Below are 27,360 nucleotides of genomic sequence, written 5' to 3' on the forward strand. Positions count from 1 at the left end.
CCAAGGCAGAATCTTGCTCTATGCTACTTCCAACAGGTCGATACCTGCACGGTGTATGGAGATACCCACGGCCTGTACAGAGCATGCTGGTCTCTCACAGCTTCAAATTGTCTTTCCCTCTAATAATATTCCCTTTGAGATAGCTGGTCTTCTCCCTGCCTGCATCTGTAGTTTCACCTCCCAGACACAGTCCTGAGTCCCTTTATGGACACGCTGGCTGTACCTCCCTGCCACAGGAACCTTCCCTGGATGCAGCAGTTTTGCTGGATGGGAAGCATTCCTGTGAGGGAGCCCCAGAAGTGCTCTTTAGCAGATCTCAGAGAGAAAGTTGCTAGCAAGACAGACGGCGCTGTCCTTCCCAGAGAAGAAGTGCTCTTTGGAGGGCAGCTAGTGGCTTGCTGGGACCCAGCTCTGGTAATTATAAATCCTGAACCAAGACAAAGTGCTAAGAGATTTTTCTGATGGTTGTTACAGTGCAGGTCACTCCAAATCCAGGAGCCTCATCCAGAAGCACACATAGGCTCTGTTGTCTTCCCCAGCAAAAGCTGCAAACCCATGAGACAAACCCTGGGCTGTCCCAGAGCCTCTCTCCTCCTCCCAGGGGCCTGTGGCAAAGCTCCTCCTTTTGGTTCCCAGCCAACAGCGTTCTGCCAGCTGGCTCCCTGCGCCGTGCCCTTGGCTCGTGGCCCTGCTGCCCTGCTGGCACTGGGCTGGGAGCCACCACGCCAGCACAGGCACTGGGGCTGTGGGAGCACCAAGGACTTGGCAGGGAAACAAGCAGCAAAGGAGTGACCGTCCTCCTCAGCAGCTCATTGGGGTAAGACTGAAACCTCCCTTCTGCACCAGGCACAGGGGCTTTAAGAGCACATGGCATGATTTTAAATAAAGAGGCAGGAATAAGGTGTGTGTTCAGGTGCACCACTGCACAAATGAGTGGACATACATGTGGCCATGGCTAAAGGGAGCATGAAGATCTTAGGCCACTAATTTGTAAGAGCTAAAGGAATACCTCTTAAATCTTAAGCTTAGCACTTCACTGATTTGACGTAGTAGTTTAAGCCTGAGGCAGTAGAATTTCTTCTTATTGATCATTTTACATTAATCATTGTCAGTTTTGCGTATTTGCTATTTTTGCATGCTGTGGTCTAAAGGGGGGGTCACAGTGTTCCACTAAATTATACAGACATGTGAATATATAACAAGCTGAAACTGTTGTTCCCTTGCTTGAAATTGGATCCTGCAGTTGTGAAACATTATTATCTTCCTTCTATTCTCGCCTTTGACATCAAATGTCATTCAGCTAAATATATTGGGAAAAGAATGTGTTTTATAGAACCAGCTGTAAGTCCAAAGTCAAGACATACTACTTTCAGTGTTTCTTTAAAAGTTCCATAACACAAGGATATTTTCAAGACCATTACTTCCTGTTCAAGTTACATATCTGTTCTCTGGATGCAGGCACTGCATGCCAACATGCACATTGCCTTCACAAATGGCCCTGTTTTTCTGCTTCAGAAAAGAGGGAAGATGCTGACATGGCCAGAGTGCACAGGCACTCGTTTCCCTCCTACCCACAGGCTCCTCTGCCCTCAGTTGCAATGGTTTTGGAAACCACTCGTGTGTACGTAATTCCAGACCACCATCCTACCTGCCCACTGAGGATGTGCCCATCCAACCCAGCGGTGCCAGGGGAGGGGGCAGATGCCACCATCCTGCCACTGAGGAGACATGACCCCAGAGGCTTGTCTTTCCAGTGGCAGCCGAGCAGACAGCACTGGGGTGCTGTGAGATGGGCAGAGCCCAGAGACTGGCGCTCCTCTTTTGCCTTTCTCCCCTTTCCAGAGTGTTTGTTCTAGCATAGGACAAACACTCTGGGGACATTGTTATCCCCAATGAAGGAGTAGGGAGAGCACATAGTACATAACAAATCTGCAGGTGAAGTAATTTGCTAAGTTTCACTGTCTGGTAGAGAAATTTAGTGTGAAAATGTCTAAATGTTACCTAGTGACTATTTCCAGCAGAGAGCTGAAAGAGACACTGGGAGAAAAGTCCGGTGTAAAGCCATGTTTTATACGTGGAATCCTTTCCCATGTGAAATCCATCCTACTTTTCCCATGGAAGTCATTGGGAATTGCACCCTTGATTTCAACAACAGCTACAGAGCAGGCCTAAAGCCAGGGAGGAAGAAGTAAATCCCATAATAGCAAAAGCAATTGGGGAATTTTTTCACATCCAACATCTCTGATGGGTCTATAGGGCCAGACCCAAAGTTCACCAAAACCAAGGAAATTTTCTCCATGGTCTTGAGATGTACCACAAGTCATGTGGTTCTTATTTACACTTTCTAAATAAGAGTCTTTTCTTGGGAAAGATTTATGGCTGGATCTCACAGTGTGAAGCAAAGATGGACAAGCTGCTGCATGTTTTACAGACACAGGGTTCTGAACAGAAGAGCCACAACGCATTTGTTAGCATGTCAGTTAGCAAAAAATCTTAGAAGAAATCAGTGACCAAGCCTCTGAGGGAGTTGTCCAGGACCTGCAGCTTAAAGATCTGAGTGTCTGAACTCATGGTTTAATTTCAAATGGGTAACTTAGTTTTTAAAGTAACAGAGCATTTGTGTCTCTCATTGATGTGAAGATTAGTATTCTGAGGACATGTGAAGATAGAATGATAAAGGATTTCAGGACTTACCTCTTCAATGTGATTTTACTCCTTTGTTTGCTTTTCAGAAAAGTTCCTAACATGAACACATGCTAGCATTATCTGCTTTTGTGTACAGTTCAGTTGCACACCCAGAAATCTTCTCAAAATGTACAGATTCTCAATTTTTTTCTCTGTTTTGCAACATTTATTTATATATAAACTTCCATGTATTTAAATCTACCTTGGCTGTCAATCATTCTAATGATAATGACTAATAAAAGTTGTATGTATGAATTGTAGCACTCCCTTTACCTTGCCACACCACCAACAACTTCATTCCAGTAAGAGCTAGAGAAGCTGTTGAGACAGCTGGCCCAAGTTATGGCTTTGCTCCTTGGCAAGTGTCAAATGGCAGCTCAGGGTTCCCCGAAGAGGAACTAGCTCTTGGATTGCAGCAGATGTGCCCGCCCATGCAAAGCAGACAGACCCATGGCCTCACGTTTTAAATTCTTTACTTAATGCAGAATGCTTGTAAGAGAAATCATCAGTGTGACAAAGTGATGTAACACAGTAGTTTCACAGGAATCAGTGCCCATATGGAACAATTTCGCCCAGCAAAAGGTGTGTGCAGAGGGGGGAACCATGGTGCTGCTGAGGACAGCAGCAGACATCCTGAGACATCCAGCAGCACACTCTGCATCTGTTCAAGAGCCAGCACAGAATGCCAGAATATCTGGGCATGGTACAAGACAGGAATATTTGTCACTAGGTTGGTATCCAGCCTCCGTGACCACAAAAGCCCAAGCATTTGAAAAATGGACAAGGGGCCGCTGTTGTGGCTGTATGTATCCCCAGAGATCTGTTCCTTTGTGTGCTTAGATATTATCACATACCCAGATTCACTCAAAACACCAAACAGAAGAGGCAGCATAGACAATTTAGGTGCACCACCATGTAACTAGTTATTTAGGCAGTTTGTGCACTTTTACTCTCCACAACAAGTTTGTGGGATAAGCCACAATGCTTAATACAAAAAACTTCAAACATAATTGCATGTCACTTAGTTTGATTGCCTACCTTGTATAAGAATGAATACCGATATGATTTCAGTCAAAAAGAATTGTATCTCTGCGTCTTTGTAAAATAAAATCACTAAAAAGAATTGAAGAAGAACGCTAAACTGAGTGCAGTTAAAATTATTGATTTTTTTCCTATGTTAGAATTTCCTGTAGAAAAGAGTGTGCTGTTATGAACCAGGGAGAAAGACCACAGATGACCATAACCCCCTTCCTTCCCTCCACAAACTGAAGTCAGCTCCCTCATCACATCTGGCTTCTCCTTTCACTTGGAGAGATGAATAGGTAGAGGGTTTTGTACAAGAGGGCTCAGTCCTTCGTGCCGGTTTCACCCATCCCAGGTTGGGAAGGCAGTAAGACAAGACAACTTGTAGGTGTGGTAGCTGACTCCTATAACAGATAGACCCAGTAATGACACACAATTTTCAGCTAAAGGAGAGAGTCAGTACATGCTAATCTTAGAATGGGTTGGGTAGGAAAGGGCCTTAAATATCATTCAGTTCCAACCCCCAGCCATGGGCAGGGATGTGTCCTGTCCAGCCTAGACTTGAACACTTCATTTGGCTGGATAAGAAAATGTATTCATTTTGTGGCAGCATGTACAGATACAGCCTTATGCTGTAAAAACAGTGTCTAGACATTTGGAAGAGAGGAGACTTGGAAAAATGACCTTCAGAATTTCAACATCCTAATTAACTGCGATGAGACAAAGGGATCTCAGCCGGTATCCTCCTGCACTGACTTGCTTTGTGGCACGTTGGAGTATGAGCACACATGTCGTTTTCCTTTGGAAATTCAGGAGTGTTGGCAGTTCTGCATTAGGCTCTGCATTCTCTGCTTCCGTAGGAACAGTCGCTCCTGAGAGTGAGACACAGCGCACAGGCTCGGTTTACGATGCGGCTGGAACTCTTCTAGAAAAGCAACTGTATCTGCAAAAAGGTAAAGAGACAATTGCTAAAGATGGATCTTTGGATGGAAGGGGGAAAACAAAAAGTTTGGCGTCTCCTTCGAGCCGGAATCGAACCAGCGACCTAAGGATTCCCGTGGGGCGTAGACCGCTACAGTCCTCCGCTCTACCAGCTGAGCTATCGAAGGGACCTGCCAGTCACGCCGCCGCCGCGCACCAAGACCGTAGCCGGCCCGCCCCACGCATGCGCAGCACGCAGAGTCTTCCGGCGTGCCCGATGGCCGGTCGCGGGGCAGGGCGGGAACGCCGGGAGCTCCCCCTGTCACAAGGGCGGGGCGGGCCCCGGGCCGTGAGGGGTGCCCGGAGGTGCGGGGGACGCCCGGCGCCCCTGCTCTCGACTCTAGATAAGGGCGGGAAACGCGCAAGTCCGTGTGGGGCCAGTGGCGCAATGGATAACGCGTCTGACTACGGATCAGAAGATTGTAGGTTCGACTCCTGCCTGGCTCGCGTTGTTTTTTTTCCTAGCCGTCATCGCGCGTTGAGGGGGCTATGGTTTTCATTCTGATCTCATCATCGTGGCTTCTTAGATTTCTCTTTTCTTTTTCTATCTGATCTCATCATCCTGACTTCGTCAGGAACGGAAGTGACAGGACAAGGAGCAACAGGTACAAAATGAGAGGGGAAATTTAGATTAGAGATCAGGAAGAAATTCTCTGCTGTCAGGCTGGTGAGGCACTGCAGTAGGTTTCCCAGGGAGGCTGTGGGGCTCCCAGCTCTGGCAGTGTTCACGATCAGGATCAGGCCTTGAGCAAGGCCTGATAAAGCCTGAACAAGGCAAGTGTGTCTTGGTGAGAGGCGTCCCTGTCCCTGACAGGCAGGTAAGGACCAAATGATCTGTAAGGTCCCTTCCAACCCTTAAAATTCTGTGATTTAACCCCATTTGTCTGCCTGTGTTTTCCAAAGCAAAACACCACTGTAGGCTTAAATTTTTCTCTTTTTTTTTTTTTCAAATTACCCCAATTAACACACCATTACATTACATGGGGGAGAAACCTGGCCCTGGGAGAGGAGCAGAGCAGTGTACTCCACATTGGCCTGACATTCTGTGGTTTCTGCCACAGGTGACATCAAAGAAAACAACCAGGAGGTCTCTGGAGGCAGCAAGCAACCCTGCTGTGATCAGGAATGTTGTTTACATTCTAATTATCCCTTAGTCTTCAGAAGTGCAAGAAGATCCGTGTTGTGCAGTTGCATGAAAAGTGTGTGATTTTGCAACAAAACCCAAACATTTTTCATTTACATGAAGGCTATGCAGTGTATGAAGAAGAGCTTGCAAGCAGGAGAGGCAAAGAAGGCATTCCCAATGTTTAGACTGAAGAGCACACCATAGCTTCAGAGTAGCCAGTTATCAAATCACAGAATGGTTTGGGTTGCAAGGGTCCTTTAAAGGTTACCTGCTTCCACAATGAGCAGGGGCACTAGCTATCTTCAGCTCAATCAGGTTGCTGAGAGCCCCAGACCTTGGATGTTTTCAGGGAGGGGACATTCGCCACCTTTCCAGGCAACCTCTTCCAGTGTTTTCATGAAACCTGCTGTAAAAAAATTTTTCCTTCTATCCAGTCTGAGCCCACCCTCTTTCAGTTCAAAGCCATTACTCCTTGTCCTGTTACTACATGCCCATGGAAAAAGTCCTTTCCAGCTCTGCTGGAACCCCTTTAGGTACTGGAAGGTGGTCTGAGGTCTCCTGGGAGCCATCTCCAGGCTGAACGACCAAAATTCTCTCAGCCTGACTTTGCAGGAGAGTTGCTTCTACCCTCTGATCACTTGGTGTCCCTCCTCTGGACTCGCTCCATGGCTTTCCTGTGCTGAATCCCACAGAACTGGACAAAGCAGCGTGTGGATTCACATGTCCCAGAAGAAGTGGTTCACAGGAATATGAATAAATAACTGTGGTAGCTCATGAGTGCTGCCAACACCTGGAAGTGATGCGTGTGTGTTGCTGTGAAGGGCCCTGCTTTTGCTTCTCGACGCACGGCTGTGCAAAAAACCACACGGCCCAGGCAGAGTCCAACCTCCACTCTCCACATTCGTAGTTAGAAGTGGAGAGTTCGTGGCGCCATTACGCCATTAGCTGACCCCTACACCCAGCTCCGGCCGCGGCCCAGTCACCGAACCCGCTTCCCGCCTCTCGCCCCCGTGAGGGCCGAGGCTGCCGGGAGCATGCGCAGAACTGTGCACGGGGCGGGGCTGGGCGGTGCCTTGTGCGGCCGCTGGGGGGCTGCGGCTGTGTCCCTTCGATAGCTCAGCTGGTAGAGCGGAGGACTGTAGAGGCCGCCCCCCTCGGGAATCCTTAGGTCGCTGGTTCGATTCCGGCTCGAAGGAGACAGTGAATTTTCTTTTCTGAGACCGGAGCACGGCTACACTCCCGCTCAGGAAGGCTCTCCTAGAGCCGTTTACAAACACGTGTGATTCAAGCAATTCACCTCTTTTTATTCTCTCCTGAGGGGAAGCAAAAAAGAGAAAACACTGCAAAGAAATAGCAGCCCTGCAGTAAATACTGATATACGTCTTGCAGCGATGCTTTTGGAAGTGCTTTGTTGTTTTCCATAAAAATATTATTTATTATTATGTTTGCTAAAACTATTATTAATTATTATTTAATGAGATTTAATAAATAATATATTATCATAACCACAGAATTGTTAGGATTGGACGGACCTCTGGAGATCCCCCCCTGCTGAGGTAGAGTCACCTAGAGCAGTTTACACAGGAATGCATCCACAGGAATGTCTCCAGAGAAGGAGAGTCCATTACCTCCCTCAATAGCCTGTTCCAGTGCTCTGCCACCCTCAGTGTAAGGAAGCTCTCCCTCATGTTGAGCTGGAATTTCTCTTCATGGAGCTGGAATTTTAGTTTATGGACATTGCTCCTTGTCCTGTCACTGGGCACTGCTGAAAAGAGTCTGGCTGAAAAGAGTCATGGCACCCACCTCTGAGATACTTATATGAATGACTTAATGAGATTCCATCTCAGTTTAATAATATCTATTTAGGATGCTTGTATATGAAGCCAAAAATAATTAATAAAATAACTTAGTTCAGTCTTAGCTAGTTTTGTTAGGTCTTCTTTCCCCTGGTGATCCTTTGTGTTCCACTCTGGACAGTCTCTCCTCATGTTGCATGTTGCTTTATGTGATGCCAAACAATCTGTCCTGATTGGGCTTTCTGTGGTGCCAGATAATTCTTACAAAGCAGGGCTGTGAGCACCCCAGCTGATAGGAGTGGGTGAAAGTCCTCCACTGTCTCCTGACTTAGGGTGACAGATGTGATGTTTGGTCCTTTGGATGTGCCAAAAAGGGTGACATGGGATGTTCCAGCAGAATGAGGAGCAGAGGGAGAGGAGTCATAGAGGTCCTTACACAGAAGGGGTTTAATGCAGACAGACAGGGGCTTGCTTTGGACATAGTTAATAAGAAAGCCAGCACTCATACTCTGCTTTTTTCTCTCCTGTGTTCTATTGTTCCTTTTTCCTTCAAGTCTTCTTTTCCATTGCAGGTGCTACGTGGGGTGCAGAAAAACATGCTTGGCAGCAGCTCCTGGCTTGGAGAGAGTAAACGTGTCTGAAAGTGTCCAAATCTGTCTGCATAGCAGGGGGAGAATGGAAGTGAAGTTTTCTCCTTCAACAGAAGCCTGGGTGAGTCTTCTCTCTGAGTGGGAGTGTTTCTCTGGGGTAGATTTCAGATATGAGAGCAAGGAGGACCCACTCTCTGTGGGAATATAGTACCAGCAAGATTATCAGCAGGGAAACAGATTTGTGAAGCTCAGGAAGAGTCAGACCTGCACGCTGCTTCTCTTTGTGCTTTACATCCCTGGCCCCAGATACCCCTTCATTAATTACTGTGCTTTTGTGCATGTGTGTGGACATGCACACAGACACCAATAACAACCTTTTCTTCCCTTCTTCTCCAGCATGGTGCAGTGTATCCCTCTCAGGAGCTGTCCCATGAGGAACCCAGGCATGAAAACTTGCCTTTTAGGGAGCAGAGGCATCTCAGTGAGCACAAATTGAGGAAACACGTCTATTTCCTTAGCTGTCTGTTATCCCCACAACTTCATACTCACTAGCAGTCAAATCTGAATGCACAGTCCAAAAGCACATCCCTGTGCAGTTCCCTGGTGTGGGACAGACTCTATTTAGGGCCAGAGATTTATTTTCTTCCCAAGATTCACCCCTTCCTGTATATACGTCTCTAAACTCCTTTGTTCCTTTTCACTGATTCAGTGGCAACTCTTTTCACTTCTAAAGGATCGCTTCCAAAATAAAAGTACACACATACTTTCTTCAAGAAAAGGGATCATCTCCTTTCTCCCTCTGTCTCCACCTCTAAGATATTTTTTTCTCTCCCACCAACTCAGAAAGTATTGACATGCATTTCTGTGTAAGAGTGTAATACTCCTGAGGGATAATGAAAGCCAGGAAAGAAAAAGAACAAAACCAAAAACCCTCACAAAATGTCCTGGTCTCAGAACTTCCTTTATGCTAAGCACCTATTCTGTCTCTTGAGCTACAGCCTGTTACATTCATGAGACTGTTTGGCTCAGCTTCCCATTCTTCTAGGACACGCTCATGGATCTAAAGGTACTAAATGCTTTTCACTACAGTAGCAAACTATTCAGTGCTTGCTTAATAGTGTAACTTGTGAGATACTTATTTAGGTGCAAGTTAATACTGACAGTCACCTGCAAGTGTATAAATATTTTTGTATCTGGTCTCCAGCAAGGGCCTATAATGAGCTCTGTGTGTACAGTCTATTCAATCTTTCCTATCACTTAATAATGGAAGATGCCAGAGATTATAAGAACCCCAATCATACAACATTTCACTCTGATACACTGGGTTGGTTACCAGAGTAGGGCACTTCAGGCAATCAAGGGATGAGGGGATTTTAAATAGCCTGATGGGTACAGGGGGGACACCTGCTGCTACAGAAAGGAAATTTTCAGGACCTGTCTTGTAGGAAAAGGTTTGTTTGTATTTCAAACAAAAGTTGTCACTTTTACTGGAGAAAGGGAAAACATAATAAATCTCATAGGAGTATGAGGGTAAAAAGTTTCAGTCTGCCTGAAGGACTTCAAAGGAGAGTTGGTGAAAATGTTCCTCCGTAACAAGGTACTTCCTGATGGATGCAGTTTGAGATATGTGGCACACACATAGAGAAGATGTTCTGCTGATTGCAAAGGTAGGAAACCACTGGAAATAAGAGAGCACTTTCCTGATTTTGTTAGTACTTGAAACTTTATTATTCCTTTATTGAGGAGCTCTTTGTCAGTGTATGTATTTTGAATATTGTAAACACATACTTCTTTTTGTACCTTAAGTACAAGAGCACTCCCTTAGGTAGTCTTCGCCTGATCTAAGTGGGATTTCAGGGTTACCCAGCTATCAGCAGCTCTCCCAGCTCACATCCTGGGCACTTAGACATTATTTTTATCTCCTTGGCACATTCCTCTGCCCCGTTTCAGCAGGAGGAATGAGCATGGATAAATGGATAAATGAGCATCTGCCAGGGTCAGCCAGGCTGGAGTGTGACAGTGGAAAACTGGAAGATGCTGGGAATAGATGTAAATATTGAAAGTTCCCATTGGGGTTGGGAAAGTTCCATGTAATAAATTATCTTTTCAAAAATAAGTCTGTTTGGAGGTGGAGTTGACCCAATCAAAAATTCCCAAGCAGAATGAGCAGGATGTGTGGGTATCAAAGTAAATGAATACAAAATCACATCTCCAGCTTTTGAACTGCTTGGTTGTTGAGATTGTTTTGGTTTGTTTTTAATTACTCAAGTTTTGCCGTTTTCCCTCCACTTATGCAGAGAGGAGGTGTATGGGAAGCTAGGGTAAGACCGGGGTTAGGAGGGCGACCAAGAATGTAAAACTGAAAAGAACGAGCCAGGTAGGAGTCGAACCTACAATCTTCTGATCCGTAGTCAGACGCGTTATCCATTGCGCCACTGGCCCCCAGCTGTTTCTGTTTTTACATGAGGGTGGTGCTATAATCTCTCAAAGGGACACAGGGGGACGCCTCTTCTGATGCCCAGCACCATCAAAATGCAGAGGCTGCACAGTGGAAATCCCAATAGCCGTGTCCAAGCTCCGTACCTGATATTGATTCACTGTGAGGAGAAACTTTGAAAGTGCAAGCTGAGAATAAGCCCCATTGCATCACCTGCTACAATATCTATGCTCAAAGGAAAGCAGGAAAAACATCATAATGTCATCCAATTCCCAAATTCTGGCAATTGTGTCATGCCCTTGTTGTCTGCCTGCCCCCAGCAGCCATTTGGGCCCGCAGAGCCTGCCTGTTCCCCTGGTGTCAGGAGGAGGAATCCCAGCTGGTGGGAGGAGCAGGAATATGCTGCCTCCATAGCTCTGTAGCAGACCAGCCTTCACTCCACCCATGGTCCTGCCTCTGGGAAGGACCCTAGGTCAGACAGACAGAGCCTAGAGGGCTGGGACTGACACAGAGCTGATCTGCCCCGAGGGATAAGGGCATCTCTGAAGGCAGCCAGCACCAGCACCCCATCTTCCAGGCAGCCCTCACGCCGCTGTCACATCAGTACCTCTCCTGTTACAACACACCTGACTCACGGCCACATGTTGGTTCCTGCCCTGTACTCTTGGTCTCTACCCCATAAATTTTTCCTGCAGCTCAGCTGCCAGAGGTGATGCTCTTTGAACTGTCTGAACAGGCTTTGCCTCTGAATTCCTACAGAGCATCACATTGGTGCTTCACAGAGGTGGCTGTGTGGTCTTGGTCACTTGATATGCTCCACAAAGGCCACGAGGTCACAGAACTTGTTTTCCAGCTTTTACTCATCGATCATATGCAAAATAGATTTTGCTTTTCCAAGAAGAGACGGCGATTTATGACATTTTGGATTCAGCTTCAGGACCTCTGGTTGACACTTGCTGCCTGCTTTTCTGAGCCCTTTGCTTACCTTGTGGCAGTCAAATGTGTTGATCCCCTACTGATAATAACTTGATGTCAGTGAGCTGCCAGCTTCTTTCCCATGGTAGCCTTTGTTTGATGTTTGAGTTCTGGCATGACAGTTGTCCATTCAGGCTTTTATGAACAGGTTTGTACCAGAGAGAGCCAGGATACTGGGAAAAAAGCTCTGCATATTCAGCCTTAGTTTTATTAGGCCAATAAAAACCAAACCAAAACAGATAACCAGTGTTGTACATTAGGGAGCTTGGGAAAGAGCATGAATGGCATTTTTTCCCATTCCTTAGAAGCAGGATGGGATTCATGCAACCTGCTGCCACAGAAAATGCTGGGAGCTGTTGGAGTCAGATGTTAATTACCACAACCCTATTTGAACATGCACTGCTACTGTACCTTCCTGGCAGCAGTGATTTTGCCTGACTACTGTGATAAGTGATGGCTTTTGGCTTAACTTGCTTGTGAGTGCTCCTTCAAGTAATGGATTATCTTCTGGGATACTGAAGGTATTAATTATGTTCTGGATAACAATAAGGAAGTTGAGGATGAAGTTTTAAAGGTGGATGAGCCAGTCTGGCAGCTCTTTAGTCCAAAGTAAAGAGGTCCCACTTCTGCTCCCCTGTTCTCCACTGCTCTGAAGTATAGAGCTTGCTTTGATCTAGCTATAGTTGTGTGTGGGCACTCCAGGCACCTGAGTCACCATGACAATCCAACAAAGTGGGTAATTTTCCAATGGTCAGTGAAGTGAATCAGCTCAGATGAGGCTAATGAGGGGACCAGACCTTGTGTGAGAAGCCCAGACTGCTCTATCCTGCTGGCCAGGGCAGCTCAGCCTCTTGCAGAAGCTTGCCAAACTGCAGCCTGGAGGAGGAGGGTTGTGCTGAGCTAATGAAGAAAAGAGCATGGAGTGGGAGCAAGGAGTGAAGTGGGGAGTGTATTCAGTAGGTGAGAGGTAGAGCCACTGTCTATGTCCACAGACAGCTCACTTCAGACCTGTTATTCAGTCCAATGTCTCTTCATTTTTGTCCTTTCTCACTTTACTTTGGGAGGTGCAAGTAAGGTGGGTAGTGAAGATGAGGTCAAATTCTTCCAGACTGCCTCAGGCTAGTGCAGGCTAGTGCTAGGGTGATAAACTGGAAGGAGCATATCCTTCATAAGAAAAGACTTGCAAATAGTTTCTCTCTTGCAAATGTGTTTTATTTTCCCCTGAATTAACCAGGAAAACCACAAAGTGAATGAATGGGGGTGAGTGTGTACAAATGGGTGGTGGGTGTATAACAACAGGAAGGGTGTAATTGCAAACAAGAGTTTGCAGGGGTGGAGGTGTTGCCTTTTTCTACTCGGGCATCTTGGACTCACACCTATTCCTGCAGTTGGCAGCCAGAGAGATGATCCACTGCACGCCCAGGCCAGGCAGGATAGAGGGCTTCCATGAGCTCAGAGATCCCAGGGATGCTACCCCTCCTGCAGTGATGGGATGGAGAATGATGTTAGAGAAGGGCAGTCTCATGGTTTTCCATGTCGTTCCAACAGAATTTCTCTGAGCAAACAAGGCTGCTCCATTTTGCCTAATGCAGCATGTCCTGCATTCCAAAACAGCTGCAATTGGTGTCTGGCAATTCTGAAAGCAGGACCCTGTGAGATGGGCCCTGCTTGAGCCATAGAGAGGGCTGCAGCCGAAACAAATGGTTTGAGACAAAGCCTTGGTCATAACAAACACTCCAAATGCCTAAAGAAAGCTGGAAATCAGAGCTGGGAAATCAGGCTGGTGGACCAATAAGGGAGTGAATACATGTAAGAGCTAGAAATGAGAAGGGGCAATACATTTCTAAAATGCTTCCGTACTTCTCCTTGCCTGACTCTTGTCCAGGGGAGAGCACGGGGGCTGCAGCTGAAGGAAGGGACATTGCTGTGGATGTTTGCACACAATGCTGTGGATATCTGCTTCACAATGCTCTGGATATCATGGAGAACAAGCTGACAACTCAGAGTGCTGGTAAGGTGCCCCAAGGTCTACGTGGAGTTTTACCACATCCTTTGGCAAGGAACAAGTCATTAGTCTCCAATTACACTGAAATCATACTTAATGCAAGACAGGTTAAGACAAAAAGAAAATAAAAACATATACTCAGTTGCCAAGAGAGATAAACTTATAAAAGAGGTAGGTGGGGAAATGAGAGAAAACCAGGCTCCATTTACTGGCTTTGAAGATTAAATCAGCGTGGCTATTCCCTCATATCCAGGCATTTTGCTGCAGGCCCTCCTGACACAGTAAGGAGCAGACAACCTACTTTCCTCCACACTTCATACCTCAGGCTGTGTTGACCAAGAAACTTTTCCTTGTGGGGGAACAAAGCACTTCTCACATTCTAAAAATTTTTGTGCTAAAACCCCAAATTCTTCTAGTCCTGAGAATTTCACTAATTTGGTATAGAATTCTTCCTACTTCTTCCCTATTCAAGAGACAGGATGGTCTTTCTTCTTGGCAAAAACAAGAATGATTTCATTCCTTTAGCATTACCTGGCCAGCTAACAATACCTTGGCTCCAATGCTAAGCCTGAGTGCTGTCATGGGAAAAGCACTGGCTTGATATCTCAATGCCACTATTTTCTTTTTCTCTCTTTTTTTTTTTTTTTTTTTCCTTCTGGAATAATGTAAACATGTCTTCTCTGCCCTGCCTGCTGTCATTATTCTGGTGGGCAAAACCAGAATACAGCAAAGTGTGTGAGCCTAGTGAGCCTTGGTTTGGAGGGGATGTGTTGCTTCAAGCTAGTGCTGGGAACAGAAGCAAGGGGAGCAGTCCTTGCCTGCTCAAGCAGAGGCTGCTCCCTGGTTGATGGGACTCGTCTTTTCAGGGACAGGGTCAGACAGTTCACCCCTTCATGGGAGAGGATAAAGGAGATGAAGGTTGATGTGGCGAGGATGAGAAGCAGGATGCTGTGGCAGAGGAGGTGGAGGCATTGTGCTGGGCATGAGAAATCACCTTTAAAGGACCTGTTCAATGCAGACAAGAGCCTAGGACTTACAGCTGTGCATGCATGCAGTCACCTTCCTTATCCCCTTGTGTCTTTTTCCCTTTGCATCTTCCACTTCCCTCAAACATTCTCTTGCCAGTCTTACAAAGTGGCCTCACACAGAGACCTTGCAGAGATACCCATTAGCCAGCTGGCAGCACAGTTTGCTCCCTAAACTGGAAAGAAAAGGTTCAGCACTTTTCTGCCCTCCTGCATGGCTCCTACAGCATTTGGGGTGGAGGGAGGAGTGGGGACAACACCAGGCTTGGGTCAGAGGCTCTTTCTGCCTCCCACATGCTGGACATGCTTCCCTAAGAAAGCTGTAAAGTGAGGGAAGGGCTAAAATTGAGAACACCAAGATGAAGAAAAGTGGAGTTTCCTGCTCTCCCCATTGGCTCCTTGAGAAGCTCTGTTTTTCAATTTCCATCTCCATGTACCTTGTGAGGTCAGGTATAAAAAACATTTCACATGGAAACATGTAAACAAGTCACCAGAGAAAGGATGAGAGAATTGGCACCTTTTTCCTGCCTGACTGGATGACACCTGCCTTGTTAAAGAGAAATACTTCCCTGAAAGGGAACAATGCATGGCTTCAGTTCTGGGAATAAAGCATCTTGTCTGGACACATTCAGGTGCCCAAGGGACTAGTTGTGAGACCTGACATACCAGGAGTACCCCACTGAATGCAACCTGAGATGTTACATGCAGAGAAGGCTTCTAAGGAAGCATCGCCTCTTCTCAGGAATATCACCTGAACACCTGATGATGGGTGAGAGGTCTTGCCAATTAATATAAACAAGGATAAGAGCCTGTATAGTTTTTAAAGTATTCCATAAATATAATCTATTTTGGATGGATATTAATAGTTTTGTCATGGGTGAATTATTTTATTTCCATTCTTAATTAATCTCTTCTGGATTAAGTGGGATTTCAGTGTTACTGATTGCCTGCTGACATTGCTAGCTGAAGGGGACAGTGAACTGTTACTCTGTGACCCCCTAGCACATGTCAGGCTCCTTGCCATGTTCTCTGGAATGCTAAAGGTTAGCAACAGCCATGCCTGCCCCATTTTGGCTGCAGAAATGAGGTCCCTGGTGAATATCTCTGATGAAGGTCAGGGATGGCAGAGGCATCCTCGGCTGGCAAAGGCAGCTGTGGACGCTGGGGTGGAATGGGACAAAGGCTCTGGGTATGACTCCTGATGTTCCTCAATGTGTCTGTCAGGGGTACAATAAGAAGTTCAGTGATGAGTAGAAATCTTCCTCCCCTGCCAAGATCCCCTCTCCTTGGAGCTGTAATTAGAGCTAGTGACTTAAGGCTTCCTCTGAAAACAGTGCAGCCCTCTACCTGGGAGCTGAGCTATCAAAAGATGAGATGCAGTCCAGAGAGAAACTCCCAGCAGGATCTCACAGCAGCCCCAGTCCCAGCAGCATGATGGCAAGTAGCAGCTGTATCACTGTGGGATATGGGGAACCAAGGCCCAAAAGGCGCCTTGAATACAAATTTTGTGCACAAAACAATGCTGCTGCAAAGCTGCCAGCTTGTTGTGAAGTGCTTCATAGCACTGATTAGGGATGGAAATAGCACCAAGGCCATACTACGTGGATAACTGGAAGAGATGTGATTTGTAGTCTACTCTTACATAAATCTATTATCACCACTCTCATGTTTGCATTACAGGCTTTGGAATTATCAGAAGCATCAGAACAAGGCCAGGTACTGCTCCAGCTTGCCACCTCTTACCTGAGGATTATCTGAAGTAAGATTTTCTGCACATCTACAACAGGATAGAGATGAAGGGAGCTGACCCCACAGCATTATAAAAAAAGCAACACAAGTGACATGAGGAAGCAAAACTTGCAATAAGCAGATCCATCAGAGGCTCTGTCTTTACACTACCTCTCCTTGTTTGCAGGCTCCATTAGCAGTGCAGCTCTAAATGCTGTGACAGTGGAAATGCACAGCAGCTCTGGCACTCATCCTGTGCTCTGCTTTGCCACCACATCCCAGTCCTCCCTGTGTCCTGCATATGCCTGTTCTCTCCCCCACTTGTCTTTTCCTGATCCAAAGGGTGCAGTGACAGGGAATGTGGGGTGGGCCCTGTTTTCCCAGCTTTGTGACCACAGTGGTGGGACAAAGGAGCACGTTCAGCTCCCAGCAGCACACCTTCCCTTACATTCAATGCTGGGGCAGCCTCCCCCAGTGCTGATGGCTGGGGTCACAGGGGGGTCACCCTCCAGGCTGATGACAAGCTCTGTTGGCTGCATCAGGGGGGGAATTTCGGAAGGAGAGGAAGCCAGCCAGCCCCAGCTCTTTGTCTTCCACCCAGATCATCGTATCAGACAATTATGGTGCTGTCTGTTGCCATGAACTATTAGTTCATCTTGCCCAATCCTGACTGCGGAGGGTAGAACTGTGCAGTGAGAGATGTGCATCCTCAGTCAGCAGGCAAAACACAAATCTTACTGCAAAGCTGCCACCTCTGTCAAGGCCTTTTAGAAGACACACAAAATCTGAGTTATGCTATGGTGAAAGGATTTGCTATGCACCCTTTCTTCCCTTGCATTCCCTAAACTCTGCCAGAATCAGAAGGGCTGACTCCCAGGGAACAGCCTGGTGTGGGGAGAGGGTGATGCAATGCCACGTGTGTGCACATGGGCCAGCGTGCTTGAGATGCTTTCTGAAGTGATAATTCAAAAGGACATTAATGCAATAAACTGCTGCTTGGTACAATGAACACAATGTCACAGTGGATGGCATTTCTGATCATAGCTAAAAGTGCCTGGCTTGAAGGCTTTTCCTGTTGTTTTCCTTGCAAATGCCTGCATCTCTCTCTCAACTGCTGTGCTCCCCTATGCTCACAAAAATCTCATGTAAAGGAGTGGGTGAAAGAACTTGACTGGAAAATGGCCAAAAGGAAAACTTTCTCTTCTTATCTGACTTTCAAAAGGGAAAAAAAGGCATTGGTTCTCAGGAATGAAGAGTCATGCTGGTTTTGCTATATGCCTTGAAAACATTTGCAGGGCATATAGCAAAAGGAAATAAAAGGAAAACAAAAGAATTTTAGAAAACCCCAAATACCCTAAGAACATTTGTTATCTCTAACACCAGCCACCTGATAAACAGACACTTTTCTGGTTCTGCTAGCAACTTGCTGTGTGAAAACTTTTCTGCCCCCACACACAATATTTTTCTTTAGCTGTAATATGGAAATATTTGACCCTTTATCTTCAAGCACTGAATCTTTATTCTGTCCTAAAAGAATGACCCTCAAGATGGGGTTGGATGAGAACATAACCTAGATCATCCTAGGGAGCTGGGATGGAGTCTCAGCAGGTCTCTAATGTGGTATAAAGTTTGTGCTGAGTACAAACTTAAAATCAGTCTCTCCTTTGAACTATGGACCTGAGCATTGTCCTGGAAAAAAAAAATCTGCAGTCCTCTTCTCTGCCAGCTGAGCAATGGAGAGCATACTGAAATAGCATCAAGAGTGGCTTATGTCAAGCAGACCAAGGCTAGGGAGAAACCTGACACTGGGACAGGGCTGTATCCCTGTGAAGTGATGAGCTGGTGCCAGCTGGGAAGCCTGAGCTGGATCTGTGCCGTGAAACACAAATCCCTCTTACTGAACATCACTCTCCTTTCCTACTGACAGAGCTGGGGCTGCAGCAGTGGGGTTTGGAGTGCTGTGGCCTGTGAAGTCCAGAGCAGAACACAAATCTGTCATCCAGTCAAAATTCCTGTTGTTAAAGCTCTGCAATTCCCTTTTCCTTAAATTCTGGTATGCTTAGGAGGCCCCCTAGCACTGCCCCTGCTGTGCCACCTCCTGCATTCCAGAATCAAACATCCCTGTTATTCCACAAAATGCAGGTACCTGGGGAGGATTCACCATTCCCACTTCTCTGCTAGTAGGGGAGACATCGAGCCATGATTTACAAACAGGGATGCTGCAATGACAAAGTGGCAGGGAAAGGGTCAGGGGTGCATTTGAAAAGCAGAGGGTTGTGTTAAAACAGTAAAGTACTTGCTTACTTGCTTTTCAAAAGGAAATGGGATTTCCCCACTTTTCTAACTAGTGTGCTCTCCCCTTTTTCTAACTGCTTTTGTTTTACTTATACCCTTTCTTTCTTCATGTCTCATTTTCACTGCAGGGTAGGTTTGGGGGTGTGGAAAAGCAAGCCTGTTCCTGTTATCTGTGAAACTTGTCCCTAGTCCTGGAAAGTACCTATTTTTAGGTAGGCAGTAGTGCAGTGCTATTATTTCCCACATGCAATACTTCCCCCAGTCCTTTAGACATACTTTTATCCCTTGGCTGTGAAATATGGATCTCTTTCTTGCAGTGATGTGTGGAGGGGAAAAGAGTTTGGGAACCTCCAGGTTTGTAAAGTTGCATGTGGTTTGGGGAGGTGCTGAACTGTTCATCTCATGTTTGTTATCCTACATCTGGTCTTTCCAGGCTCACTGATTTTGAGAATTTAGACAATGCTGATAACTGCAAGGAACATGGTAAATGCCTCATGTTAATCACCTCACAGGGTCACCCTGCCTGTCTGAAGGGTATGGCCTGAGCACCTTTTCTCATCCTGATATTGAGGACTCTGAGGAAACCAGGACTTTCTTTCAGGAGGGCATTGTTTCCCTGTGTCCCCTAAAGCTGGGTGACAAGTTCATTCTGGCTTGCTGGCACTGCTGGAGGGCAGAAGGAAGCCAAAGGATCTTTCTTCTCCCAGGCAGACAGGTGGGGCAGTGACATCATGTCTTGGTGTCACAACAATGGCAGCATGCAGAAAAGATTCCTTGATGCAGTTTGTCCACAGATTCTCACTGTTTCAGGGTCTTTTAATCCAAATCTCTGAGGTTTATCTGCTATAAGTGATGTTGGTACCACTGATTCATTTGGAACAGAAGTTATTATCTAATTCATACACCCTTTTATCCCATGTTTCTCCTGGTTTGCTACAAACTGTAGAAGATTCTTGAGCATGGATATACCCAGAGAGGGCTGCTTTTGAGCACAGTTCAGCTCAGGGCAGTGTCCATCCTCTATTAAAAAGAAAAGGGCAGACATCCTCCCTCTGTCTGGTCTTTGTAGCTGGTTCCTGAAGCCTCATGCCCCATACATTTGATGTGCTCCCAGTGACTCACCCTTGGAAATGCTTTGAGCTTTCCTCTTCTGCTGTGATTTCATATGTGCAAAAGAAACTTTCTAAAGATGTCATTATCTCCTGTGCTGGTCTTTGTTTTCCAGGAGATCTGAAAACAGCCCTCAGATTGTTTTTAGAAGGTCTCCAAATACTGACCACATATGGCCTGTCATCACATATGAGGTACACAAAGACAGATATATATATATATATGTATATATGTGTGTGTGTGTGTGTGTGTGTGTGTGTTGAATGGAAAAAATGTCAGTCTCAAAGGCAAGTGTTTTTGAAAGCACTCGTCTCTGTTGCAGGGGCTTTCTTTGGCTGCATAAATTGAGTCACACACAAGGGTAGTCTCGGTATTTATCATGGCGTGTATATCGATCACAATAAAATCATGAAATGCAAAATAGAATTTGCAGTTTGCACTTGTACAGGTAGGAGGGCTTCATCTTATAGCTGCCTCGTCGGCTCATGAAGTTGTTGCCAATGTAAGTGAAATCTGAGCCTCTGCAGCATGCTCGCTTGTAGGTGGAAATGCCAGTGCTTGGGACTGTTCAGGCAGGGTAAATGGGCACAGACAAAAGGTGAGGTTGATGGAGAACCTCCCCTAGCCTCCCTGAGGCATGCTTGGCTAAAAATGCAAATCTTTTCAGCCAGAACAACAAGCAGATGTAGCAGTATGGGAAGAGGGGAAGGATGCATCATAATTTTGCCTTAAGATTCACATTTGGGTAGGCAGAATTGGAGACGGCCACCTCATTTTTGTTAGGATGTTGTAATGCTCAGGCACCCACCAGCTCTGTCCTCTTCCAGCAGCTGGGCTGTTGTGGGAAGCCTGCAGGTGAGTCCCACCAGCCTCAGCAGTGTGGGGAGCTGCTGGAGGCAGCTGCTGGGGTGGGGGTGGGTGTTGATCCATGCCCAGAGAATGATGGGCAGCTCCCAGCTGTTTTAGGCAGCTGCCAGTGTAGAGGTGTGCCAGCTCCTGGGCTGGGTGGCAGGGCGCTCGCTCATGCCCCAGGACAGGCAGAAGGTGGGGTGGCAGCAGGCCAAGGAACTGTCACCACAGGGACCAGGATGCTTCTCACCACCCACCATGTACAGGACAGGATGCCTGGACAAGGAGTCTGCTCCTTGCAGAGAGCACCTTGTCTCTGCAGGCTCCTTGGAGAAACAACTCATGTGGGAGCACGTTTTTGACAGCATCCTCTGGACAAAATATGATTTTTCTCTTTGTTTTCCAGTCATGCGAGAGAGCCACAGGGCTGATTTTCTGAGTGACACACAAGAGCTTCACAACTCTGGTGCAAGATAAGAGGTTGCAGAGGGGAATTCTGTGAATGCAAAACCCAGAGATGTCATTATGGCATTGAAACCTGAACCTGGACATCACTCAACCTCTCTTTCCTCCTCCAAATCCCTCTCCTAAGCCCACTGCTTTGCAGCCAGCTTTCCAGGTTCCAGCCATTAGTCCACAGACCACAAGATGTTATTTGGCTGCAAAATAGAGGAGTTAGAAGGAATGTCTGTAAAAGCAAGCCTATATTTAGGAATTAGTGTTCTGGTCATGTCAACAAAGTCAGGTAACACTCCCAAAAAAGCAATACTGAAAAAAAAATAAATTATTTCTTCTTGGTGATGGCTGGTAGACATCCACATTTTCTGTCCAGGAGGAGTGTTAAAGCAATTCCTCTTGCCCTTTGTTTGTCCCTTGAGAGATTGCTTGACTTGATGGCTCTTCAGAGGTGGACAACAGTGTGTACTGGTGGCCTTCCCCTGCAGAAGTGGGAGGAGAGGAAGAGGAGGGGGACAGGGATGCCAGGGAGAGCCAGGAGAGTGCCAGGCTCTTCCTCAGTGCGAGTTCTTTGAAGCTTATCTTAAGTGGTCCCAGCTGAAGACCAGCTGCAGGATCTTCCTGTTTCTCCTCGGTGTCTTGGACTTGGCTCTTCTCTTCCTCCTTCTTGCAGAGTGGTCATACAATGTGTGGCTTTCCTGGCACTTCTCCTCCTGCCCTTGCAAGTGTGGTCAAACCTCTGCATTTCTTTACCTGTAATTTATTGCTGTGGTTCACAATACCTTGTTGGAAAAGCCTGTACTAATTTTTCACATGTCTGTACTACATGTTCCTGCCAGAAAAATATTTCAGCTCGGGCCTGGTTGCAAAAGATGGGTTTATCTTTGTTTTATTGACTGCTCTTTTTGGTTGTGCTGTTTGTTACCTGTTCCATGTCAGCATGCTTCAACACACAGAAAGGGGAAAACCAGCAGCACTCTGTCCCTCACCTTGTTGTCACCAGATGTCCTCTGCAGATGCATCAGATGTCCTGCTCAGCCACACAACAGAAGGCTTCTGGGGGTTACCATGGGTGGGTATAAAATCACCAGAATCACATCCCAGAGGCATGTTACACCCTGAGAGGTGCCTCAGTTCATTCTCCAGAGGGCCAGCATGGCTTTTTTTGCATGCCATGAACACCCCCTTCCCTACATCAGCATATGCAGGTGTTTTTGTGTGCTGACATTTCTAGCCTTTAGCTTTTCCCTCCAGAATTTCTGCCTGTGCAGTAAGGTGGAAGTTCCTGCCCTGCCAGATGAGGATGGCTTTCCTCATCTAATTCAGAGCCCCTTATTGAAGCAGGTTTTGCTGTGCAAGGGGCAGCTGACTCAGAGGAGGAGGGCAAGAATGAGGCATTCAGATTCCTCCAGATGCAAAAGTCACCTCTGACCCAGCTATGAGGGCGGGGAAAGAAGAGAAATATCTTCTTGCTGCTGCCAGGGAGGGCTCCCTGCCAGCCCTGCCAAAAGCCCCAGCTGTCCACAGCTCAGCTGCCAGAGCAGCTTCTCCCACTGGACTCCAGGCTCTTGTCCACACCAGGCAGTCGAAGCAAGGGTGTGATTTCAGGTGGGTTTAACTAAGCTGTGACTAATTTCCCATGAATGCAAGACTTCGAAAAATCGATTTGTTTCTATGGGACTGCTGACAAACGTGTGTAAGTTTACACAGGGGAATTTTCAGCTTGGTGGGCTGCAAATGAATACAGGAGTTCACTCAAACACTTAAGAAGCATGTGAGGCACTGAAAATAAAATAGTCAATAACACATTTAATTTAATGTTATTTATTACAATTGCACGCAGAGGATAGTATTCATTTTTGTGCATAAATGAATGAAAACCTTCACTTTTATATTTTCCTGAAGTGCACAGTTTCCAGACTGGTGTTGCATGCAGACTGAGGGCCCTGCTTTAGAATTGGGGGTCTGTCCCTGGGTGCATGGGGCACTCACTCAGCTGCTCGACTGCATTTTTCAGATGCTAGCCCTGTACAGTCATAAGGCAGAATAAACATTAAAGGTTTCTACAAGACACTGAACTGAGAAAGTATTGTAGTTATTGACTGAAAGAGAAGAAAATATTCTGATTACATGTACAGTAAGGTGGCAAAGTGATTTTATACAGTAATGTGGGGACTTTGGCTTAAATTTGAAGATGAGATATTTATTGCTTGTACAGTTGTGTGATAAATTATTGGCAACTAGAAGCACAGATGGCTTTCCCTTAAGATCAGGCATCACATGTCACAAATTATCTGGGAAATTGTCATTTTAAAAATAACTCTGGAACAAGTGCCAAGCTGAAAGGGATATCAGTGTCTAATAAACAGATATAAACACAGCAGTGCCCAAAACTAAAATCTGTTTGAATCAAACTATCAGAGAGAGAGCATATACAATTAGTACCTATCCTCTAGCAGCACAAATGAAAGCCTTTCATACTGTATTTTTTCTGTTTTTTTCTCATCAGAAAATTCAAATGTTTTCATGCATATTTAACCTGCCCATGGAATTAATGTGCACAAATGGCACAAAATCACGTTGGATTTTTATGTTATAGCTCCTGAGACCAAAATCTTACCAGAACAAACTCAAGCACAGTTATAGGTGGGCAATTTTGTTTATCTGGTGTTGGATTATACCCTTTTCTGACCCCAAGATGGGGCAACTGAGAGGCTTTGTAAAAACTTTTATTCTACTTTCAGTCTCATGAGAAGGGTGAGACAATACAGATGTTACAATTCACAACGAGTCTGAATTGTCTGACAGTCTGGTTTTCAAGGTGGCAAGATGTTTATACCCTGAAGTGTTCAAGCTCCAGAGCAGCCATCACTCCTATTGTCCTCTCCAGTAACCACATGTACTTCACACCTTGGAAAGGTAGGATCCTGGAGCCCCCCAGAACACATGGCAAAATGACATCCTGCCTCAGTGGCTGCCCACTGACAACAGAATGTCCATTAGGCTGCAGGATGTGGCTGCACAGGCTGGGGCAAGCCCTTCGGTCTCCATTGACCCGCAAAGATAAGGGAAGGGAGCAGATGGCCTTTGCTTATCACTCCCACAACTCCTCAAGGGGTGAAGGCTGCCATGTGTGAGTGAGGAGAGCCAGGGCCTCTCCCCCCTCCCCGGCAGCTGTCACCTGTCCCAGCCCGTCCTGCTCTCACGCGCATATATGGGCACGGCAGGACGGCAGCTCGTGACGCAGCGCTGCTAAAAACAGCCCCGGCTCTGCTCGGCCCCTGGCTCAAACAATGTCCTCCGGCCCGAGCAGCACAGAGAGCCTCTGATCACAGACAGCCTTGGACTTATCTCAGGGGAAATTAACCCCAAAACCTCTCCACAAGGCCGTGGCCCTGAGCGCATGCCCCGGGAAAAGCTAGGGATGAGCACCTCCCTGAGCTACAAGTCGTTCTCCAAAGAGCAGCAAACTATGGACAACCTGGAGAAACAGCTGATCTGCCCTATCTGTTTGGAGATGTTCACCAAGCCAGTGGTCATCCTGCCCTGCCAGCACAACCTCTGTCGGAAATGTGCCAGTGACATCTTCCAGGTAGGTTTCTTCCCACAGACAGCTCTGCTTCCCAAGCAGGACTGGCTGGAATGAATGGGAAAGAAGATTTCTTAACCTGTTTTGGTGGATCAATATTAACAGTTGGTGAGACAGGGTGGGGGGAGTGATTTCAGGCCAAAGTTGATGTATCTGGGTGCCAGGGCTGAGCTCCCAGCAGGTGAAAGTGCCACCTGTTGGCTGTGGTGACACGACCGAGCGTGAGCTGAGGGACTGGCCCCTCGCCCAGCAGCCACCAGGTGCTTTCCCAGGGGTGACATGTCGGAATTACCCTCTCATTGGGCACAGTGACAAATGGTTTCCTACCACTTGGTGCTTTTGGAAAAGGCTTTCATGGTTTTTCACGGCCGTACCTTCCTCTCCTTGTGCTGCTTGGCGAGAACAGGCCTCCAACCCCTACCTGCCGACCAGGGGAGGGACGACTGTGGCGTCGGGGGGCCGCTTCCGCTGCCCCTCCTGCAGGCACGAGGTGGTCCTGGACCGACACGGCGTCTACGGGCTGCAGAGGAACCTGCTGGTGGAGAACATCATCGACATCTACAAGCAGGAGTCCACAAGGTAACAGGGGAATGCGTGTCCTTCAGAGGACACACATGACGCTGATTTAGTTGCTTTGTCTCTTGGAAAAGCAGAAAGGGATTGTGCTGCCATGCTTCACTGTCTGCTGCACCATGAAGTCAGCTCTCACTGAGTCCAAATAGATGCTGAGCTTCCCTGCTTCCACTTACAGCAATGGATTGGGCCATATTTATTCACATGAGCAACACTTACCCATGCAATCAAGGCCCTTGAGGTCAGCACAGCTACTAACACGATTAAGGAGAAAGTATCTTGGTTAACATCATTTATTGCAAAAACAGTTCAGACAATTATTTGTGTGTTCTCATGCTAAAGAAGGGAAAGGATTTCAAATCTTATTAGAAAATCTTGAGGTACAGATAGTGCAAACAGAAAAAAACCTGAATTTCACACAGAAGGTACCCTGCATCATAATGCCAAATGAAAATTCTGTTAAAAGTATCTCTGTTCCTGTCAGTTTGGGATGTGAACTTATAAAATCAAGTCTTATTTATGAGTCCATAAAAGAGAAAGAAGAGTGGTAAACAATATGTTTCAGAGCTGTGTGGCTGTGCACAAGAATCAAGACCTTAGAGCAGAGAAATAGGTCAATTCTAAAAAGTAATGGTAATGGTCAATTCTAAAAAGTAATGGTAATGATAATTTCTCCTGAATGGTAATTTCTTGCATTTGATGTATGATGGATCCAGAAACAGAAAAAATGTGTTCTCATCTTTATTTCCTTGGGATGGGTAGGATTCATGGTACCACTGTGGAGAACTTAGCTGGGAAGAATAATTCTCTCCCTCGACTTTGCTCTTATGAGACCCCACTTGGGATACTGCATCCAGCTCTGGAGTCCTTAGTGCAGGAAAGACATGAACCTGCTGGAGTTAGTCCAGAGGAGGGGTACAAAGGTGCTTAGAGGGCTGGGGCATCTCTCCTCTGAAAGAGTTGGAGTTGTTCAGCCTGGAGAAGAGAAGGCTCTGGGGAGGCCTTAGAGCACCTTCCAGTACCTAAAGGGGGCCGACAGGGGAGCTGGAGAGGGACTTATGACAAGGGCATGAAGTGATAGGACAAGGTTGTGAACTGAAAGACAGTGGGTTTAGATTAGATATAGAAAGAAATTCTTCACTATGAGGGTGGTGAGGCACTGGCACAGGTTTCCCAGAGAGGTTGTGGATGCTCCATTCCGGGCAGCATTTAAGGCCAGGAGGGATGGGACTTCACACAACCTGGGCTTGTGAAAGATGTCCCCGCTCAAGGCAGAGGCATTGGAACTACATGATCTCTCAGGTCCTTTCCTACCCCAACCATTCTATAATTCTGTGATTCTATGATGGAGTTAACCTGGCCCCAGACCGCCAAGCAAGGAGCTCTCACCCAGGGAAGCTGTTTTTGTCACCGACATGGATCCTTAGGGTTGGTTCTGTATGGCAAGGTGTTTTGTTCACCTGGAAGGTGAAATCCTGGCCATGCTCCATGACAGTCTTCTGATCCCACTACAACAAGGAGCTGGATTTCCCAGGGACAGAGGGATGGCATCACTGGTGCAGGAGGGCACAACCAACAGAACCCAGTCCCTGGGATGGCTGAGGATGCTTCCTCCAGCAGAGAAGGAGAGTCACCAGCAGAGAGAACGCTTTAGAGCCTGACATGGCTTTGGCTACTCTCAACTGCTTGAATCTCTCTGAGGCAGCTGGGCATAGGTTGGAGCTCCAAAGCACTGGAGAGCACGAAGTTGGCTTAAAATTGTCCTTTCTGCTGCCCTTTGCGCTCCGTGCCAAGTAAAGGTCAGCTGCCCCCGTGTGTGTCACTGATACTCAAACATTATTTTAGTCAGGAAAATCTCGGAGGAAATGAATCAACAAAGCTGCAAGGGTGGACTTTGCTTTTCATCAAATAAGCTGGATATGTGTGGCCTCATGTCTTCCTTGGTTTTGCTTTTTTTTTTTCAGCCCACAGTTGCATTTAATAAACAAAAAACAAAACAAAAAAACAAACACCGAAACAAAACAAACAAAAAAAAAAGGGCAGGTCCCCTTTCCTGTGTAGTTCATGGGGAATTGGAACAAATACAGTTAAGTAGAAATGTGAGAATAGATTTAGTA

The 27,360-nt window shown here is 46.5% G+C and overlaps 1 protein-coding gene, 1 long non-coding RNA gene and 4 other non-coding genes across 9 annotated transcripts in view; 4 read left to right on the top strand and 2 right to left on the bottom strand.

Annotated features, from left to right (window-relative positions):
• The first annotated feature begins 699 nt into the window (after positions 1-699).
• On the top strand, positions 700-13,596 carry LOC134430381 (uncharacterized). The gene is made up of 4 exons (XR_010030810.1): positions 700-817; positions 4,569-4,661; positions 8,184-8,322; positions 13,499-13,596. It is a non-coding gene; the product is annotated as an uncharacterized LOC134430381 (long non-coding RNA).
• TRNAY-GUA (transfer RNA tyrosine (anticodon GUA)) lies at positions 4,726-4,817 on the bottom strand. The gene is given in 2 exon segments: positions 4,726-4,761; positions 4,781-4,817. It is a non-coding gene; the product is annotated as a tRNA-Tyr (tRNA).
• Positions 5,064-5,136, top strand: TRNAR-ACG (transfer RNA arginine (anticodon ACG)). The gene has a single exon. It is a non-coding gene; the product is annotated as a tRNA-Arg (tRNA).
• Positions 6,921-7,011, top strand: TRNAY-GUA (transfer RNA tyrosine (anticodon GUA)). The gene is given in 2 exon segments: positions 6,921-6,957; positions 6,976-7,011. It is a non-coding gene; the product is annotated as a tRNA-Tyr (tRNA).
• Positions 10,571-10,643, bottom strand: TRNAR-ACG (transfer RNA arginine (anticodon ACG)). Its single transcript has one exon. It is a non-coding gene; the product is annotated as a tRNA-Arg (tRNA).
• An 8,986-nt stretch (positions 13,597-22,582) lies between the features above and the next one.
• The window catches only part of TRIM55 (tripartite motif containing 55), a 37,709-nt gene continuing 32,931 nt past the window's right edge, over positions 22,583-27,360 (top strand). The window contains exons 1-4 of one of the 4 annotated variants that reach the window (XM_063169607.1): positions 22,583-22,689; positions 23,591-24,000; positions 24,468-24,673; positions 25,077-25,249. In XM_063169607.1, the coding sequence (XP_063025677.1) occupies positions 23,853-24,000; positions 24,468-24,673; positions 25,077-25,249 (527 nt within the window). In that variant the 5' untranslated portion in view covers positions 22,583-22,689; positions 23,591-23,852. Of the gene's footprint in view, positions 22,690-23,590; positions 24,001-24,467; positions 24,674-25,076; positions 25,250-27,360 lie in introns of those variants that run through there. The other 3 variants (XM_063169629.1, XM_063169618.1, XM_063169597.1) reach the window with 3 other exon arrangements.

Source organism: Melospiza melodia, chromosome 1, assembly GCF_035770615.1.
Source record: "Melospiza melodia melodia isolate bMelMel2 chromosome 1, bMelMel2.pri, whole genome shotgun sequence".
Taxonomy (NCBI): domain Eukaryota; kingdom Metazoa; phylum Chordata; class Aves; order Passeriformes; family Passerellidae; genus Melospiza; species Melospiza melodia.